The following is a 20635-nucleotide window of genomic DNA, read 5'->3' on the forward strand; positions in this document are numbered from 1 at the left end:
GAATATAAATAAATCTCGGGGGTAGATGGGGTTAAATGCTGTGGCTGACAGTAAAGAAAGACTCTGCCTGCAATGCATGAGACTTGGGTTTGATCCCTGGATGGGGAAGATCCCCTGGAGTAGGAAATGGCTACCCACTCCAGTATTCTTGCCTGGAGAATTCCATGGACAGAGGAGCCTGGCAGGCTATAGTCCATGTGGTCACAACAGAGTCAGACACAACTGAGCAACTGACACTTTAACTTTTGGGGGGTAGGTATAAGTATTCCACTTCACAACTATAGGCTATTTCCAATATTATTTTCCCCCAAATATATAAAACTGTACTCTACATATTTGTAAAGCATTTTCCACTAATGGTGCATCTTTGTTTATTTTAAGGGACATATTTGGAGAAGACTGTGTTAGTGTAAAAGATGGTTCTATTCTTAGTGTCACCGTGGATGGAAAAACTGCTAACATAAACTTGGAGACACGGGTATGTAGCTGTCCATTTCTACGTTTCAAGACATTTGGGGGGAAAAAGTGAAAGCAAAAATCTCTTACATTTTGGCATTTCCTTCCAGTTTTTTCCTACATTTAAAAAATTATGTTTGTGCTACCAGTTTTGGGTCCTTTTTATTTCTCTTGTGTCATAAGCATTTTTTGCATATTGCTGCATAGCGCCCATTTCCCTTGTCTACTGTTTTCTCTACTGTTTTCTATTTGCATAATGTGCCATAACCTCAGCATTTCTCTACTGTGGCGTCCAGTTGACTCCAGATTTTTCAGAGAAGTTGCTCTTCTGTCAGCAGCAAGATCCAAGTGATTTTTCCAAACAATGGGCTTCGGGAGTGTAGGGCCTCCTCCCACCACACCCAGCAGATCTTTCAGGATTATGTCACAGGCAGAAATGAATAAGTACATCCTCCTTGAGGAGTTGTTTTTGAAGATTAAAACAGTTTTACTAAACAAATAACACCTTTGGTATTTCTTCTGTATATACTTTGACTGTTTAGATGTTTTGAGAAAACACTAGATTTATTTTACCTCAATAAGAAGAAGAAAAAAAGCTAAGAACCTAGAGAAGAAATATTGAGAGCTAGTAAACCTATGAAACAAATGTTCAAATCAGATCCACTAATAATTAAAGGAAATACACATTTAAAGCATGAGATGTCACTGTTTCTGTGCTTATATTGGCACAAATTGAAAAGGGTGCTATGACCCATTGCCAGTGAAAGAAGAGGGGAACAGTGACTTCCAGGGCTATTTTGGACGAGGAGGCTGGAAGTTGGGTGGCGCATTCTTTCTGCAGGGTGGTTTGGTGACCTGCATCAAAAGTCTTCAAAAAATAAATAGTTCTATCCGCAATTCGACTTGCTGGATTTAACCAAAAAAGATAATTAGGCAAGTGAGCAAAAGTATCTATAAAAGGATGTCTATTTTAGCATTGATTATAACAGACAAACTGCAAGAGACCTACATTTCCAAGAGTAGGATCTAATAAATAAAACAACTGAAAAAATAATACGTGTATTATACCCTTATGATGATACTATATGTACAGTCTAGAAGATTATATACTGAAAGGTTAAAAGTAGTTATCAGTAGGTCATAGAATTAAGGGTGTTTTCATTGCTAAATTTTTGCATGAGGGATATTTATTGTGTGACAAAAATTCTTTTAAACAGCATAGTAATTTGTAGTTAAGAAGTAACTGGGAGATGACTGGGCTTCCCAGATGGCACAGTGGTAAAGAATCCACCAGCCAGTGCAGGAGATGTGCTTTCCCCTGGGTCAGGAAGATCCTCTGGAGGAGGAAACAGCAACCCACTCCAATAGTATTCTTGCCCAGGAAATCCCATGGACAGAGGAGGCTGCAGGATACAGTCCATGGACTCACAAAGAGTTGGACGTGACTGAGCACGCATGCACAGGAGATGATGAGTGAATATAGATCAAATTTAATGCCAGATGTTGAGTAGATGACCACATCTATTGTTTGCACAGTATTTCAGTAATTTGTGTTGCATAGACTAAATTCCTTGGAGTATCATTTGCTGGATCAAAACACAGGCTATGAAGTAAACAGTTCTCTCAGCTTTCCTTTTATTCTTTTTTTCCTCCCAAGTTAGCCTCTCATTAGACCCAGTCATCATGCCACTGGGAATCTCTGCATCCAGGTGCAGGCGCACAGGTGTGCAGTGCAGCCATTCTGGCTTTTGATAATCAAGGCCCTACCCCCTCGGGAACCAGTTGTTTTTAAAGAGCATTAGTTTACCTTGCATATAATACTTCTAGGCACTTGCGTTAAAAGGCATGTCTGTGCTCTCACTTTCAGACTGTAGAATGTGAAGAAGGCAGTGAAGATGACGAGTCCCTCCGAGAAATGGTGGAACTGGCAGCCCAGAGACTGTACGAGGCCCTCACACCCGTCCACTGACAGCCTCTCTCTGTCAACGTTCAGCCTTTTGTAATGCCTGACTCTACTTCTGTTGCTTAAAATAAAATACATTCATTTCTCTGGGGTAGCCTGTTCACTTTCAATAGCAACTGGCCTTTATCCCAGCACCTTGAATACTGCTAAATCACCACCAAATTTGTCCATTATTCTCACACTGCTGAATAAACCGCTGTTACTGATTCTGCTTCTAGGCATGTATGCAGCTCCCTCGGGAACTTCAGATCTGCTCCCGGCAGCTGGGTCAGGATGTCTTATGTCCCTTTTAAGGAAAGGTAATATGTCATGGTTTGAGTTTTCATTTATATCCTCTGAATTTGAATTGCTAATTAGAGATTATCACTTAAAAGTTTTAAGCCCCCTTTCTATTTCTTCCCAATATTCTTGCCAAATTCCTTAATTTATAGTTTGTAAAATTAGGACTTTAGAGATTCAGTATTATTTTCTTTGTATAATTCAATTCAGAGATATTCAAAATGGAATTTTTATGACTCAGGTTCAAGGGTTTTATCCTTATGTTGTCGAATTGTTTTATGCGTAAAATAATCAGCAGTCCAGTTTCCTCAAGTACAAGTAGTTCAGACTTGCAAGTAACTGGACACAGGAGTGTTGAGTGCCATGTGCAGAGGGCTCAGCCCGGGGCTGCTTTCTCAGGGAAAGGGCCCGATTGCTCCCTCTGAATGAGAATGTGCACAGACTGGGGCCAGCTCCTCAAGTCGCAGCCCAGCTGCAGAGCTGTTTCACTCCCTGTCAGGCTAAAGCCTCGACTCATCCAGGCACTGTTTAGTTCTTCCCTGTGCTTTGGTGATACACACATCAGTGCCTGAATCTGAATTTTTGCTTGAAACAAAATACATCTATTTCTATAAAGTACTTTACTTTGGCCCAAGCCAGAGGTCTAAGGGTCACCTTTTATGAGTGTCATTTAAGATTTTGTTGAGATAGATTTTAAAACATTTTTAAGTTAATACACATTTGTGTTTTCTTTACAACCCAGGTTATATACAGCAAAAAAGGCAAGTCCTGTTTCCCAGTCCCTCCCCCTAAGGTACGAATTTCAGTTAAGGATGCTAAGCTGCTCTTGAATCTGGACTGTGGCTCTAAGTCCAGGTCATTTTCTCCCATCTGGTTCCTGCCATGGTCTTCCTTCTCCTCTCCCTGTGACTGATTCAATAACAGACTTGCCCTCAAGCCACCCCTGCTGGAAATCGTGCAGGGCTTCTTCACCTTAATTAGGGTGAAGTCCGAACCTAACTTGGCCTCACATGGGGTTCTCAACCCTGGCCGCACATTGGAATCCTGTGAGAAGCTGTGACAATGTGCTGATGCCCATGTCCCACCATCTGCAGTGTCGTTAACTGGTCTACAGTGATGCCGCTTCATCAGCACACTCTTAAAGCTTTCAGGTGATAGTAGTTGAAGCCAAGAACTCCCAACCTGAAGACAGGGCCGTGCCTGCCTCTCCAGCTCCAGCCACTCCCCCTACACTCCACGTCCAAGCCACATAAACAGCAATCTTTCTAACACATGGCTTCCTTACTGGTCTTCCCCTTAAGCTCAGTTCTTTTGGGACATCCTTCTGGCTCACTTCGGTCACAGCTGTCAAACTTCATGGCTGTAACTGAGGTTACAAGGATTCTCTTGAGCAAACATGGGCCAGGCTCCTCTGTCTTCTAAGCCCCTACCTTGGGTCCTACCCTTGGCCTCTTTAGATCAGTTTTAGCAAGAATCCTGCTGAGTCGGTTTAGCAAAAATTCTTCACTCTTGATCTACTCAGCCAGAATAGCCACTCAGATTCCTCATCCTGATATCACCCTACCCTGCCTTCAGTAGGAACCCTGTCAGGGAGATTTATCTTCCCTCCTTGTGGTTTCACATTCATCTGACCCCTCCCCCTGCTCCTTGGCTACAAACCCCCACTCTTCCTTCTTATATCCAGAGTTTAGTTAGATCCATGAATCAGGGTAAATTGGAAGTGGTCAAACAGCAGATGGCAAGAGTGAACATTGACATTTTTGGAATCAGTGAACTAACATGGACTGGAATGGGTGAATTAACTCATGACCATTGTATCTACTATTGCGGGCAAGACTTCTTTAGAAGAAATGGAGTAACCATCATAGTCAACAGAAGAGTCTGAAATGCAGTACTTGGATGCAATCTCAAAAACAACAGAATGATCTCTCTTCATTTCCAAGGCAAACCATTCAATATCACAGTAACCCAAGTCTGTGCTCGAACAATAATGCTGAAGAAGCTAAAGTTGAACAGTTCTATGAAGACCTAACAAGACCTAGAATTAACACCAAAAAAAGATGTCCTTTTCATTATAGGGAACTGAAATACAAAAGGAAATCAAGAGATACCTGGAGTAACAGGCAAATTTGGCCTTGAGTACAGAATGAAGCAGGGCAAAAGCTAACAGTTTTGCCAAGAGAACACACTGGTCATAGCACACACCCTCTTCCAACAACACAAGAGAAGGCTCTACACATGGACATCACCAGATGGTCAATACTGAAATCAGATTGATTATATTCTTTACAGTCAAACATGGAGAGGTTCTATACAGTCAGCAAGGACAAGACCGGGAGCTGACTGTGACTCAGATCATGAACTCATTGCCAAATTCAGACAAATTGAAGAAAGTAGGGAAAACCACTAGACCATTCAGGTATGACCTAAATCAAATCCCTTATGATTATACAGTGGAAGTGACAAATAGATTCAAGGGATTACATCTGATAGAGTGCCTGAAGAGCTATGGATGGAAGTTAATGACATTGTACAGGATGCAGTGATCAAGACCATCTAAAGGCAAAAAGGCATAATGGTTGTCTTGACAAGGCCTTACAAATAGCTGAGAAAAGAAGTGAAAGGCAAAGGAGAAAAGGAAAGATATACCCATTTGAATGCAGAGTTCTAAAGAATAGCAAGGAGAGACAAAAAAGCGTCCCTCGGTGATCAGTGCAAAGAAATAGAGGAAAACAATAGAATGGAAAGACTAGCGATCTCTGCAAGAAAATTAGAGATACCAAGGGAAAATTTCATGCAAAGATGGGCACAATAAAGGACAGAAATGGTAAGGACCTAACAGAAGCAGAAGGTATTAAGAAGAGGTGGCAAGAATACACAGAAGAACTATACAAAAAAGATCTTCATGACCCAGATAACCACTGTGGTGTGATCACTCACTTAGAGCCAGACATCCTGGAATGTGAAGTCAAGTGGGCCTTAGGAAGCATCACTATGAACAAAGCTAGTGGAGGTGATGGAATTTCAGTTGATCTATTTCAAATCCTAAAAATGATGCTGTTATAGTGCTGCACTCAATATGCCAGCAAGGTTGGAAAACTCAGCAGTGGCCACAGGACTGGAAAAGATCAGTTTTCATTCCAATCCCAAAGAAAGGCAATGCCAAAAAATGTTCAAACTAATGCACAATTGCACTCATCTTAAACGCCAGCAAAATAATGCTCAAAATTCTCCAAGCCAGGCTTCAACAGTACATGAACCATGAACTTCCAGTTGTTCAAGCTGGATTTAGAAAAGGCAGAGGAACCATAAATCAAATTGCCAACATCTGCTGGATGATGGAAAAAGCAAGAGAATTCCAGAAAAACATCTACTTCTGCTTTATTGACTATGCCAAAGCCTTTGTGTGGATCACAACAAACTGGAAAATTCTGGAAGAGATGGGAATACCAGACCATCTGACCTGCCTCCTGAGAAACCTGTATGCAGGTCAAGAAGCAACAGTTAGAACTAGACATGGAACAACAGACTGGTTCCAAATAGGAAAAGGAGTACGTCAAGGCTATCACGATGCTTATTTAACTTATATGCAGAATATATAATGCAAAATGCCAGGCAGGATGAAGCACAAGCTGGAATCAAGATTGCCAGGAGAAATATCAATAACCTCAGATATGCAGATGACACCACCCTTATGGCAGAAAGTGAAAAGAACTAAAGAGCCTCTTGAGGAAAGTGAAAGAGGAGAGTGAAAAGTTGGCTTAAAGCTCAACATTCAGAAAACTAAGATCATGGTATCCAGTCCAATCACTTCATGGCAAATGGATGGGGAAACAATGGAAACACAGACTTTATTTTTGGGGGCTCCAAAATCACTGCAGATGGTGACTGCAGCCATATTTAAAAGCAGAGACATTACTTTGCCAACAAAGGTCCGTCTAGTCAAGGCTATGGTTTTTTTCAGCAGTCATGTATGGATGTGAGAGTTGGACTGAAGAAAACTGAGCTCTGAAGAATTGATGCTTTTGAACTGTGGTGTTGGAGAAGACTCTTGAGAGTCCCTTGGACTGCAAGAAGATCCAACCAGTCCATCCTAAAGGAGATCAGTCCTGGGTGTTCATTGGAAGGACTGACATTGAAGCTGAAACTCCAATACTTTGGCCACTTCGTGCGAAGAGTTCTCTTTGGAAAAGACCCTAATGCTGGGAAGGATCGGGGGCAGGAGGAGAAGGGGCCGACAGAGGATGTGATGGCTGGATGGCATCACCGACTCGATGGACATGGTTTTGGGTAGACTCCGGGAGTTGGTGATGGACAGGGAGGCCTGGCGTGCTGCGATTCATGGGGTCGCAGAGAGTCGGACATCGCTGAGCGTCTGAACTGAACTGATCTGAAAGACCTGCTAGAGAAGGCTTCGGACTGCGCAGGCGCTTCCTCCTCCCGCCCGCCCCATCAGCGGCAGCTTGCCCCGCCCATGTGTCCCACCTGGCCCCGCCTCTCCGCTGTCCGCCCCGCCCGGATATCCGGCGTGGCCCCGCCTCCCGGCCGTGTCCATCATGGCGCTAAGCGAGGCTGTTGCTAGCGGAAGCCCTCTGCTCTGGCCTCGGGTTCTGCTTTTCGGAGACTCCATCACCCAGGTGACCGCCGCTCGACCCCGAGTCCAGTCCGCAGACCCCGGCTCGGCCTCCCCGCCCCGCCCTGGGCCTGCGGTCCCAGCCGAGAACCGCGGGCCAGGTTTCTTGGCCGATCCCTGGCTCCCGTTTCCCCCGACTGTCCCGAGGTTGCGGGGCCGCGGCCTGCCGCCCCCCGGCCAGTCGCCTGCGAGCCCAGCAGCGTGGGCCTCTTCGTGACACCGCGCCGGTGGCTCGTTTCTCGGCGTGGGGAGTGACGGCGTCGGGGTGCGGCGCGGCCGCGCAGTACAGGACCCGGGTCTTCTTGAATCTTGGGGAGCCCGTTTGGCTTGGGGACCTCGTCCCGGCCGCGCCCTGGGGTCACAGGGCCCGCGGTGGCTGCCCTTTTCTCTCCGCGTCATTTTTCATGGAAATCTCAGCAGGCCCTGGCACGCTGTCTCCAGTCGTGCTGTCTTCTGCTCAGTGACCCTTGTCCTTTTCCCTGGGACTGTTTAATATTTTTTTATTGAAGGATTATTGCTTTGTAGAATTTTGCTGTTTTCTGTCAAACCTCAACATGAATCAGCCATAGGTATACATATGTCCCCTCCCTTTTGAAACTCCCTCCCATCTCCCTCCCCATCCCACCCTCTAGGTTGATACAGAACCCCTGTTTGAGTTTCCTGAGCCATACAGCGAATTCTGAAAAGGGGCTTTTAAACTCGCTCACAGCGGGAGCAGTGCTCTGTATCCCAGAGCTTCCCTGGGCAGGTCGCCTGCACAGGCCCCAGGGTCGGGCTGAAGCAGTTTCTGCAGTTTTGTATTCCCTGCCAGCTCCGCATAGAAACCCTGGAACCAGTTCACCTCTGTGCTTCCTCTGATGGAACAGGTTGATCCAGAAAGAGATGCCTCCAGGTGTTAGCAACCAGGGTTCTTGGCCTTTCCCTAATCAGTTGGTGAGAGAACAGTCAAGGAATTCAGGCAAGGCTTGGTTGGAGCTCCTGGGGCCACATGGAAGGAGTGAAAATGAGTTACATGTTCCCTTGCTTGCTCCCCAAGGTGGGGCAAACTGGTTCCTTAGATGGGGTGAGGATAGGTGTGAGTCTTGGTGTCCCGAGGGGGGGTGGCTTAGGTGGTTTGCCCCCCTCCGAGTGTGTTGAGTGCAGGGGGCACTGGGCAGTACCCTGCTTTTGCTCGTAACACCCCAGTTTTGTTCCCAGCTCTTCAGAAGTGGCAGTTGGGTTTTTGGTCTCTTTGTATCTTTTCCATAAATGGCCCCACCTTGGCATGGATGCAGCCATTTTTAGCCACTTAGGGTGTCTTTTTATTTTGTTGCTCCCATGTCCAGTGGCATACACTGCAGAGAAGAGCCAGACCATCTTTTCACCCAAGATTATTTCAGCTCTCATCAGAGGAAAAATAGATATTCTTACTTCAGGGAAGGAGTGCATTTTAAAAATTACCCTTTTGTGGCTTTTGTTTATTTTTCTCACATTCAGACATAACTTCTTAAACCAGTTTTATTTTTAGCTCCTAAGGACTTTCCAAATTCCACAAGGGAATGTATATCATCCAAAATACTCTTGAGTTCTCTGATTTCCTTATTAATTCAACTATGGTGAGATAGTGTAGTGTGGATTTCATTTCCTAACTAGACGATTTTATTTCTTGTGCCTCTCTTAAGTATCTTTTCTAAATAACAGTGACTCTAATATAGGTCTCAATAAGATGCAGCCAGGGACTTCCCTGGTGGTCCAGAGGTTAGGGCTCTGTACTTCCACTGCAGGGTGGGTGCGAGTTCACTCCCTGGTCAGGGAACTAAGATCCTACGTGCCTCATGCTGTGGCCAAAAAATAAATAATGAAATGCAGCTGACTGGCTCAAATCCTGTTGCCAGGGAAGACCCCTCACTTCCAGAGTGCTGCTGCAGTGCAGCTGCGGTAACCCCTGAAATGACCTCAGAGCAAAGCGAATGGTGCAGGCCAAGAAGACAGAACGCAGAGAGAGAGCAGGAGTGGGGTTGCTGAACAGATTGTCCTGATGACATGGATAAGTGGTAACTGGCTTTTCTTTCTTCAGTTTTCTTTCCAGCAGGGTGGATGGGGAGCATCACTGGCTGACATGCTGGTCAGGTGAGAATAGTTTCTAGATTGATGCTTGAGTGCTTATTGATGGAGAAGAGAGGGAATGGTAGTGCCGAACAGTAAGTCCCTGCTCTTCCTCTTTTCCGCCTTTCCCAGTCGGTGTGTGTAAAGGGGCAGGGGGGTGGGGTAGCACTCAGGTTCAGTTAAAACTTGGCCACCACATGAAACCGAACCCTCAAAGTTGTGAAAAAAGGTATCAGGAGTTTGGATTCAAAACATATGGCTATTCACTATCTAAACAAGACACGTTCTTCTTCACTTATGACCTAAATAACTAGCACGGAAGTCAAATGAAATAATACAAAATATGTCCTGAAACTACAGTTGGATTCCTTTTTGGGTAGAGACTTTTTCCTCCCAAATTCACTTTATAAAATATAACAGAAAAAAAATATATATATATAGCAGGAATAGTGGGGGTGGGGGGCGGAGAAATAATGATGATTTTGACATTCCAGTTGCCAAAATTCATTTAAGCATATGCTAATAGAATTATTAAAAGGAAAACATGTCCCAGTTCAAGAGGTTAAGAAATAAATATTTAGAAACATTTCCACATTAGAAACAGGAGACACCAGGATTTGTGATTGGGTTTCGGTAAGCTGATTAGCAGTTTTCTTTTCCTCCTCCAGAAGAAACAACAAGCTGGATGTCTGCTGGCTTACAGTACTTGATAATTTTCTTCAGTAGTATAACTAACACACCAAGAAAATATATTTAACATAATTTCTGAATTTGAGCTGTTTTAAAATGTCTTCATTTCTCCATCTCCTAAACTAGAAATGAAAAGAATGACCTTGCAGCTTTTTCTATTTCCAGATGCTTTCTCTGTTTAAATTGACTTAATCTAAAAGCCCTAAAGTGTCATTTCATTCCTGTTTTCTCTCCTGTAAGAAGGGTAGGAGGTTCTAATAGCTGACTTTATTGCATGCTTACCAGGTGCCAGAGAGGTTAAAACACTTCATGTTTATTGTCTCATTGAATCTTCACAGCTACTGGTAGCACAGCTGGGGAGTCCAACCATCCATTTGATAGCTGAGAAAACTAGGGTGGAGAGAGGTGGGTGAGGTCGCCCAATGGCAAGTGTCAGGTGGCCTGGCCTTGAGCCCAGGCTCCTCCCCTCTGCGGAGGGACGACAGGGACCCTGCTCTCCTGTTGGAGGGTGAGTGAGCTACTGGGTGCTGCTCAGTCAAGTACCTGGCTCGTAAGAAGTGCTCAGCAAATGCTAGCTTTTGTTTTTAGCAATTCAGTACCTGTTTAATTGATCGATTAACCTTTTCTGAGAAGATACTGAAAAGCAGAATAGTTATTCCAATCATCTGAAACTCTAGAAATGTCTGACCAATGTTTTCTGAATCGTTTTAGTACTAAAATCTGGTCAGAACTGTTTGTTTACAGGTGTGATTGCTAAGTGAGTGAGTGAAAGTCTCTCAGTCATGTCCGACTGCGACCCCATGCACTGTATAGTCCTAGAATTCTCCAGGCCAGGATACTGGAGTGGGCAGCCTTTCCCTTCTCCAGGGGATCTTCCCAACCCAGAGATTGAACCCAGGTCTCCCACATTGCAGGCAGATTCTTTACCAGCTGACCCACAAGGGAACCCCAAGAATACTGGAGTGGGTACCCTATACTTTCTCCAGGGTATCTTCCCAACCCAGGAATTGAACCAGGGTCTTCTGCATTGCAGGCAGACTTCCCTCGTGGCTCAGATGATAAAGCATCTGCCTACAATGCTGGAGACCCAGGTTCAATCCCTGGGTCGGGAAGATTCCCTGGAGAAGGAAATGGCAGCCCACTCCAGCACTCTTGCCTGAAAAATCCCATGGACAGAGGAACCTGGTAGGCTACAGTCCATAGGGTCACAAAGAGTTGGACATGACTGAACGACTTCACTTTGACTTTTCTTTACCAAGTGAGCTATGAGGGAAGCTTGTGATTGCTAAAAACCATTTAATTAGAAGCTAGTTAATTTTCAGAACTGAGAGTAATTGTAGGGAATTCCCTGCTGCCCAGGACCTAGATTCAATCCCTGGTTGGGGAGCAAAGATCCCACAAGCCACACAGCCAATAAATAAAATTATGTGTAATTCTTAAAGATGAAGTTGTAGACCATGTATGGATATGTCACATTTTAAAAGCATCTTGTGACAGAACAAAACTGAGCAGCTGTGGCTGACCCACAGGGAGGCCTGTGTGGGCTGAGACCTCCCTGATTTGGGCTCTGCCCACAGAGCCTGCCCGCCCCCCCCCGCCCGGTCCCCTGGGCTCTCTGACCTCAACCAAGGCCACTAGAGCCTGTTGTGAACCAAAATGCCACGTGGAACAGAGACTAGAAGCTTGGCAGCAGGGGTTCCTCACGTGGGCGCCCTGAGCCCACCTTCTCCCAACAGACAGGTCCCCGGAGCAGCCAGGAGGCCACGTGGGGAGCACTGCACCCAGTGTCAGAGGCACTGTCCGCTTCACGCCGTGGTCCACAGTCCCAGCCCACCCTCCCTTTGTGATGCTCCTTTTCGTCCCACCGACAACTGCCCTTTGGAAGGACAGTTCTGTCTTTAGCCATGTGAACACTTGGTGTGAATGTCTTTTGCAGACCTAAGCCCAGAACTAATTTGATTCAGTTAAAACACTGAATTAACTTACCTAACTTCCAACTCTGCACATTACTAAGAATCACCCTCCTGCAACTGCCCTTCTGTACTTCCTGGATGAGCACGTGTGTGCACTGTTGCACTGGACTCTGCGGCCACATGGACTGTAGCCCACCAGGCTCCTCTGTCCATGGATTCTCCAGGCAGGAATACTGGAGTGGGTTGCTATTCCTTTCTCCAGAGGATCTTCCCGACCCAGGGATCCAATCCGAGTCTCCTGTAGCAGTCTGGTTCTTTACTCCGTGCCCCCTGCCTGCATGGAGAGCAATACACTTAAAATAAGAAATGGAGTCCCAGAGGGAATCCTGAAATTTTAGCTTTAAGATCTTTGTATATTTAGTACAAAAGCATTTTAACAGTTCTTAAATCTACTTAAATGCTTTTGAAATTTAGTGATAAATATTAATATTTTGAATAATTCTTTTAGCCTCTGAACTTAAATTCCTATTGTTAGCCAAGAATTTGTGTGAAAACCTTTCTTAATTTTCCAGTTTCTTCAGCCATTTGAATAACATGGGCACTACTGATTGTGTTAGTCAATCCAGAGAAACTTTGCTTCTTCCCCTTTCAGACAGGAACTGTAACAGTTTCAACCCTGGGCCTCACTAGCAGTTTTTTCCTGGTTCCCAGCCTTATTATAATGACTATTTTTTTTTTTAATCTACAATGGCTGGCATTTATTGAGCTCCTTATATAGATCTGGCCACCATATTACTTTTAATCATCAGGTAACCTAGCAGATGAGGTATTTATTAGTGTTCATCTCTCAGTGGTGGGGAGACAAGCTCGGGGAAATTGAGCGGCCAAGGCGCCCTTGCTGGTCAGGGACGGCGAGGTCCAGCCACCGGCCGCTGTGACCGCAGCCCTCGCTGTGTCGTTGCCGCACCACGCGGGTGGGGGCGGCTCTGCCTCTTGTTTTTTAAGTGCGGCAGGGACTTAACCACTGGATAGATGTAAGACAGACTTACCAGAGTCTAGAGTGCTCCACTGTCGAGTGTGCTCTGAGTGGAGGCTTTAGAATGGCTAGTCGGTTTTTTGTAATCGTACACTAAGAGCACAAGACTCAGAAGCAAATGTTCCTGAATTTCTGTTGTCGCTCCCAAGACTCACAGGTGCTGAGCTGTCAGAGCAGAGGCCTCCTCCTGTCGAGGGCCTTTGGTGCCCCAGCTTCTCTGCTTAGTTGCTTACATGTAAGAATTTGAACCAGACAACAAAACTAACCACATCAGTTTGCTAACCATAAACTGAACTCTGAGATTTACTGGGGAAAAAATTGTTTTAATGGGTAACTTGAAACATCTACAAACCTACCAAAGGTCATAGCTACTCAGTGTTAGCTCCATTTCCATGGTTTGTTTTTTCAGCATTCCGTACAGTACTGTGAATCAGTCATATAGTATTAAAGAGGAATAAAATGCTTGTTAGAACTGGTTTAAACTGAAACACAACTAAGCTACTGAATCAAAACCATGGGGTGATAGTGATGGCAGTGTCGTTGATGACCTGGAAAGTGCCGCCACTGTGGGTGCTGCAGACAGTGGGGGACACGGGCAGTCTCTGCCTTCTGCTCCTTTTAAAAGCAGCCCACCAACCAGGCATGGCACCATGAGCCCACACAGCCCCTTCGTCTTCACAACCTCTGTCATGGAGGCCTGGGCGGACTTCCCTGGGTCTGACATGCCTCAGCCTGGCCCTGCCCCGATCCCACACGGTGAAGCCCAGGCAGCGTCAGCCGCCGGGCACTGCCCGCCTCATAGACACACCCCCTCCCTCACCAAAGCGTGGCTGCAGGGGGCTGGAAACAGTTCTCTGCCCACAATTCACCTTTAACTTTTTTTTTTCATTTTAGAAAATGTGACGTCCTGAATCGTGGATTTTCAGGTTACAACACCAGATGGGCTAAAATTATCCTCCCCAGACTCGTCAGGAAGGGGAGCGGGCTGGATAGCCCAGTGGCCGTCACAATTTTCTTTGGTGCCAATGACAGTGCGCTCAAAGGTACAGGCACTTGTGTTTCCTTAGTCCATTTGTCACTGTTTTCTGTTAAAGCCAACTTAACTTTCTACACTTTTTTCAGATGTTTTCGTTATCTCCCAGGAGGTAGTTTTGCCAAACTTAAAATGGGTTCCCCAAGTTTACTTCCATTCATTTCTTCTTTTTTTCACTCCCGACCTCGCAGAGGCCTGGGTCCTTGGCAGACCTGCAGTTTCTGGGGTTTGATGTTTTTGGAGCCCATCTGTGCTGCACTTGGTTCCTGAGGTCCCTCTTTAGCTGATGCAGTTGGCAGGAGAGAACCAGCTGTACACGTCACGGTGCAACTCACGCTGATGGAGAAAGGACCGCTCCCAGCAGCAGCACCCTGACCAGGCTTGAGTCCCAGGCCATGGGAAACAGGTCGGAACAGGAGATGTAACTCCGTATTTTTGGAAGAACTGTTTCTGTGACTGGAGGCACAGCTGGCGAGCGCAGGCCCCTTTTCCTTCCCTGCTCATTAAAGGAGGGCCCTCTGATCAGAGTAACCAGAGGAGCAGCGGCTTCCAGAGGCTTCTCTGGTGCCCCTCCCCTCTCTGCAGCGCAGGTGGGGCTCTCAGGTGAGGTTGAGAACAGGGAGAGGGCAGCTCCCAACCTTGACAAAGGCTTCTTGGCCTGTGAGGTTATAACTACAGGTGTTGGTAGAGACTGGAAGTGCTCTCCGTGAGACAGAAATTTCCCAAAGACAGAATTTCTTTCAATTCAGGACAAGGAAAAACAGTATGAAAACAATGGAGGAAATTGCCAAGGGAAAAATATATAGATTTATGAAAAACTTAAAATAGCCTATGTCAAAAAAAAGAAAATGACACATTAAGGAAAGTATTTGCAAAAGCATGACAATAAAAGGTTAATGTTTTTAATGTAGAAATCAGAAAAATAGTCACTCCAATTTTAAAAAATGGGCAGAGGCAGGAACAGATGGATCACAGCAGGAGAAACTTAATAGCCAGTACATGTTTGGAAATGTGGAAAGCCTTCCGTCACGCACAAAGTGAAAACTGAATATTGACTCTCACATCAGTGGGTTTAAGCAGCATTACTACAGCTGCCAAGTATGGAAAACAGGTGCTCTTACAGGACTGGAGGAGGGGCAGGGACAGGGAGGACTCAAAATCTTGCTGGAAAGCTCCCATCCAGAACCCCCTTATCTAGAAACCTGGCCATCCAGGTCCATGTGCAGAGATGTCTCTGCTGTGTTATTTACAACAAAACGTTGGCATGCTACACAGTGAGGAAGTGGAAGCATTCACTGTGGTCACCCTACAACCAAGCACCAGGTTTCTGAGGACTTGTGAGCACAGACACACTTATAATGTATGTTTTAAAAAAACACATATGGCCATTTATCTTTAGTGTGATCCCTCTTCTTTTTTGAAGTATACATACTGGCTTGGAAAGGACTGGAAAGAAGTACAGCCAAGTGCCAACTGTGGTTTTCTGGGTGGTAGGATCATGAGTGCTTTTACTTTCCCCCTGAATTACACTTTTGTGGGGTTTACAAAAAGCCTGCAGCGAGCCTGCAGCGAGCCTGTCTGGAAGGAAGCCTTTGCAGTGATGACAGCTGTGCTTAGCTTGTTTATTACTGACTGCGTCCTTCCTGGCAGGTACCTTGCTCTCAGTGTACCTTGCTCTCAGTGCCTGACACGCTTGGCTGATGTAATTTCACAGCAACCCCGTGAGGTAGACCCTGCTGTCACCCCCGTTTTACCAGCAGGAAACAGAGGGGCAGAAAGGTGGATCATTTGTCCAAGGGCACAAGGCCAGCCAGTGACAAAGCTAGGCCAGAACCTGGGCAGGTTCCCTCCACAGCTCGGGTCGTCTTTACAAATCCAACCTATTGGGTTCATGACCACAGGACAGGAAGGCAGGAGAGGCAAGCGCACTTACAAGGCTCTAAGCCAGGGCCGCTGAAGTCCGTTTCATGAAGAGCCCCGCGCTGGAACTCTTCCCCCTTTCCTGCCCTCGGTGCCATAGTTCCCTGGCAACATCACGATCGGGGCCCACCTGTGAACATGCATTAGCCTGACCTGTCACCCCTTAAAACAAGCCTGCTTTGGGGCTAAGGTGTCTGTCTCCCTCCCGAACAGACGAGAACCCCAAGCAGCATGTGCCCCTGGAGGAGTTCGTGGCGAACCTAAGGAGCATGGTGCGGTACCTGCGGTCCGTGGACGTGCCTGAGGGCAGGCTCATCCTCATCACACCGCCCCCGCTCTGTGAGGCTGCGTGGGCGCAGGAGTGCCTCCAGCAAGGTGAGTGTGGGCTCCTGGACGCGGCGCTGCGTCCTCAGGGGTCTGTAACTCCCTGTCCGTTTGCTTTCAGTCAACAGAGGTCACAGAAGAGCTCCCATCGTGTCTCCTGTTGACAGTGTGTAGGGGCCAGCCCTTTGCAGAGAAACTGAGTGAGCGCTGTGGTCCCTTGCGGCTCTCACCCACTCTGGTTCAAAGTCGGATGGGTGGCTTGTCCCCTGTCCGGCAGCGGCCCCTCATTCCATTCGCCAGTTCAGGCATCCAGGCCCCACAGTCTTCCCCACCTAAACCCGCACCAGCCCCCAGCCCGACCCATCCACCTCTGGCCAGGGCTCTAGCCAGGCTGCTCAGCTCCCCCACCCCTATCTGTCCGGTGTCCCCTAAACACCCTTCATGGCTCCATTGGCCTTGGTCCCGTGCTGGGGAGCAGGACATGCGTGACCTGCGAAGTCCGTCCTGTGTCCCCTGCGCCCCATGGCGGGCCACTTCAGGTCCGTCAGCAGGTACCCGTTCACCTGTGCTGAGAAGCCCTCCAGGTAGTAGGGCTTGCACAGAGGCCAGCACCTGGGTCTGTTGGTTGCACCTGGATTTTCTTTTCTCAATAGGCTGCAAATTAAATCGCCTGAACTCAGTTGTTGGTGAATATGCCAGGGGCTGTTTACAAGTAGCCCAGGACTGCGGGGCTGAGGCACTCGACCTGTGGACTCTGATGCAGAAGGACGGTCAGGTACAGTGGTGTGCACGGTCCCAGGGGGGACCTGGTGCAGGGGGTCGGATGGGTGGTCCTCTTCCCTGCTGGGACGGAGTGGATGCGGGGGGACCTGGAGAGGCTCCTGGAGAGCCTGCAGTCGTAGCGCCCGGCTTGGCCATGTTCTCTCCCTGCATTCAGCAGCTGGCATCATGCTCTGGGAAGCCCTCTGACAGGAGCTGGCACATAGTGAAACAAATGAACACTAAATGGTTAGATGGTGTGGGAAAGTACTGCTGCTAGAGAAAAGGGGCTAGCGGCTCTCAGTGTGTCACGTCTGAAAAAACTTTCCAGGGGTCTAAGAGCTGGGAAGGTCTTCCCTGGCAGTCACCTGCTCGGGCATCAGCAGAGCAAAGGAAACTAAACTAAGGCCCAGGAGCAGTGCAGTCTGCAAGTCCTGAGCTGGCTCCCGATTCTGCCAGGCGGGGCGGGGCTCGAGCAGAGGGGGAAGACCCCTCCCCAGAGGAGAGAGGGCTCCCACAGTCAGTGTTCTTGAGATCGGGGGCCGCGGGGGTCTGGACTCTTGGCTGGATGGTACAGATTCTTTTTATCTGCAAGTTTTAATCGTGCACCTGTCAATAGAATACCCAGACTAGAGTCAGGACAGCTCAGGGCCCAGTGTGTCAAGCTGTTTCTCACGAGTGTCACTTTGTGGATCACAGTCGAGTGCTGTATTCACTCACTGATTCTCTTCTTCCATCTGCCGAGCCAGAAGGATGCATCAGCTCAGGTGCTTTCTGATGCTGTGAGCGTGGGGCGCTCCGTGTGTCCTACACAGAGGTCAGGGCCTCTGCAGAGGACGGGGCATGGGATGAGCTAGGGCAGCTCCAGAGGGCCGCCAGTCAGGCTGGGGACCTCCCGGCAGACCAGCACACGCCTTTGACTGAGTTCTCTCCTCCTTACAGGACTTTTCCTCTTATTTGTCAGACGGACTACATTTATCACCAAAAGGAAATGAGTTTGTATTCTCCCATCTCTGGCCTTTGATAGAGAAGAAAGTCTCCTCCCTGCCTTTTCTGCTCCCCTACTGGCGAGACATAGCAGAAGCAAGACCGGAACTCAGTCTCCTGGGAGATGGGGACCACTAGTCACTTAGAACCAGGTCCTGCTGTCTCTACAGAACATGAAGTTGCTGGTACACAAAGACCCCAAGATAAGTGGTTGAAGAATTTTTTAAAAAACATTTTAAGTCTTTTGCTCATGACTCTGGAACAAAAAGTACTATCTGCCACCAAGATGAATAAAATCATTAGAATTTTCTTAGGACAGCTTTGTACCTAGGTACATCATGTTTTGATAATAAATATTTATTGATTGATACAGGTGTCATCTGTGCCCCAACTACAAAATACGCCCAGAGCAGCTTGTTAATAAGTGGAAAAAAAAGGTAAAGACAGTTTTGTTTCTTAAAAAGTCACAATTTTATAAAAAAAATGGTTTTCTTACATTCACTCATACATACACCCACACACCCCACTCACCTTCTATCTGATTGCAGAAGTGTAACTACAATGTAAGAATATCATGACTGGTTAGAGACAGCAAATACCATAAGGTACAGGTTCAAGTATTAGTGTAACAGGTATCTGCGTAACAAACGTCCTTAGAAAAAAAGATACGATTTGTCACAGGTTTGGATGATTGCCCTCAAAGCTTACAAGTTATCTCAGTTAAAATGTGTTGGCTGGTGAGCACATTTCAGAACTCAGCAGGGGAAAAAAGCTTTTAAAGCAGATCAGAATTCAACCTGATGGTTTTTATCCTTCACATAGTAAACGCAGACATTACTGAAGCACTAGATCAAGAATGAACACAGGTGAATACCAAGGGTTCTTAGAAGTCAGTTGTGTGGGGAGAAAGCCCCAGGCCACCACATCACACCCAGTTCCTTTGGCAAGAACCATCTCACAATACCCTCTTGGCCACTAGTGTTTGAGCAGAGGCGACCATACCCTTACTCTGAAGTAGTTCAGGTTTTCTGAATGGCAGATGTTTTAAGAGCATGGTAACAGTGCTGACACGTGAAGATACTTAACACAGAAAAACTGCCCAGCTAACTAGCGTCCAAAAACCGTTGACAGGATTTTGTAGATTCATTTGGCTATAATTTGTAACCTTCACTATAAGCTAGACTGTTTTAATTCTAGAAATTAGAAATTCTAACAATTTAGAAGAAACATTAACCTAACTTATTTCTTATAGTGTAATTCCCTTCTTCTGTTACAAGTTCTAGGTATTAACCTAGAACTACCTAGAAACAGAACCCACATTTTGGAGATAATGTGTAACTTGTTGGTTTTATCTCCCTTTGTCTTGAAGGCAAAAAGTAAATCTGTGTCTGGTTACCCTCACACAAAACCACTACATGCCTATGTTCACCAGGTCATTACAGTGTATTTAAAAAAGAAACTGATCATCTCCCTAATCAGTGCTGTTCTCAATGTAAAAAGTTAATTTACAAAAACGTAAATATTCATAACCTAATCCAGCCATAGTTCTGCTTTTGCACCACAGGTTGAAGGATACTTTAAAGATCAAAAAACTGAAACCTGAAAGCTTTCAAAGTAAGCCAGATTCACCTTACCTCTTCAGAGGAAAAGGGCCTGGCCACACCAGTATTACGTATGCCAAGGAAGTCCAAACACATGACCAGCATCTGCTGTGAAGTCACTTCCTTATTTCTCCCAAATCTTCACAAAAAATATGCAGTGATTTGGGGTCAAGTCCCTAAAAAATATTCTGTCCAGGAAGTCAGAGAGCCCGGTATGCGGCTGGGACTAGCACTCAGTCTCCTTGCTGTCCACGCGGTTCTGACGCTGCAGCTTGAAGGACGAGGCCTTTTCACTTCTGGTGACTGGATGGTCCGTAAGGTCCTCGAACGACTTGGCAGCTGCACTGCTATTTGGGAAGGGATCCTTCTCAAAGCCATCCTCGTCGGCATGCGAGTCCGTGCTCGGGTCCTCCTGGATAGTGTCCATCCGCTGGTGGTCCAGCTTCGGGGCCAGGGGCGCAGAGGGCACAGGGGGCATCACGGAGGTGGGCTGCAGGCGACCAGGGGTCTGGGGCGCAGGAAAGGGCTTGATGATGCGCACCGAGGCTGAGTCCATGCTGCTCAGCATCTCCACGTTCTGGAGAGACACAGGGTAGGGGGTGAGCCCCACCAGACGGCCACACCCATCAGCACCCTGATCCCCACCCACCTTCTGAGGAAAGCACCCTCAGAAGCAATTAAACAGCTGCCAAGTGTCCTGACAACCCGTGTGTCAAGACCCAAGAGAGTCAGAAGAACCCTTGTCAAATTAAGATCCCAAGACAAGAAAAGCTCTCCAAACGTGAAAATAAGTCAGCACCGAACAGCCAACTGCTCAGGGCAGTGGGGAGGACAGAGCGGCGCTCCTCTGTAGTGTCAGTCTCCATCCAAGCAACTGACTAAAAGGTCACCTCCAAGAGAATTCACATTCACATCCTGCCTGCCAGAAGATGGCCCTCCAGCCAAAGAAGCCGCAG

The 20635-nt window shown here is 46.8% G+C and overlaps 3 protein-coding genes across 13 annotated transcripts in view; 2 read left to right on the forward strand and 1 right to left on the reverse strand.

The window, feature by feature from the left end:
* Positions 1-2506, forward strand: part of CPSF3 (cleavage and polyadenylation specific factor 3) — a 30909-nt gene extending 28403 nt beyond the window's left edge. For both annotated transcript variants that reach the window (XM_004005675.4, XM_042245767.2), the window contains exons 17-18: positions 382-478; positions 2324-2506. In XM_004005675.4, coding sequence (XP_004005724.1) covers positions 382-478; positions 2324-2425 — 199 coding nt within the window. In that variant the 3' untranslated portion in view covers positions 2426-2506. The remainder of the gene's footprint in view (positions 1-381; positions 479-2323) is intronic.
* A 4739-nt stretch (positions 2507-7245) lies between these two features.
* IAH1 (isoamyl acetate hydrolyzing esterase 1 (putative)) lies at positions 7246-18446 on the forward strand. 2 transcript variants are annotated; one of them, XM_004005678.5, is made up of 6 exons: positions 7246-7335; positions 9388-9440; positions 13950-14098; positions 16222-16383; positions 16986-17107; positions 18034-18446. In XM_004005678.5, exons 1-6 carry the CDS (start codon positions 7255-7257, stop codon positions 18214-18216), a joined length of 750 nt encoding a protein of 249 aa, XP_004005727.1. In that variant the 5' UTR covers positions 7246-7254; the 3' UTR covers positions 18217-18446. The 2 variants fall into 2 exon arrangements, with proteins under 2 accessions (XP_004005727.1, XP_027822309.1); XM_027966508.3 differs by lacking the exon at positions 9388-9440.
* Positions 10404-20635, reverse strand: part of ADAM17 (ADAM metallopeptidase domain 17) — a 50871-nt gene continuing 40639 nt past the window's right edge. For 7 of the 9 annotated variants that reach the window (XM_042245771.2, XM_004005676.6, XM_060411843.1 and 4 more), the window contains one exon: positions 18420-20256. In XM_042245771.2, coding sequence (XP_042101705.1) covers positions 19906-20256 — 351 coding nt within the window. In that variant the 3' untranslated portion in view covers positions 18420-19905. Of the gene's footprint in view, positions 12354-14968; positions 17308-18419; positions 20257-20635 lie in introns of those variants that run through there. The other 2 variants (XR_006059101.2, XR_006059100.1) reach the window with 2 other exon arrangements.

Source organism: Ovis aries, chromosome 3, assembly GCF_016772045.2.
Source record: "Ovis aries strain OAR_USU_Benz2616 breed Rambouillet chromosome 3, ARS-UI_Ramb_v3.0, whole genome shotgun sequence".
NCBI classification, from domain to species: Eukaryota; Metazoa; Chordata; class Mammalia; order Artiodactyla; family Bovidae; genus Ovis; species Ovis aries.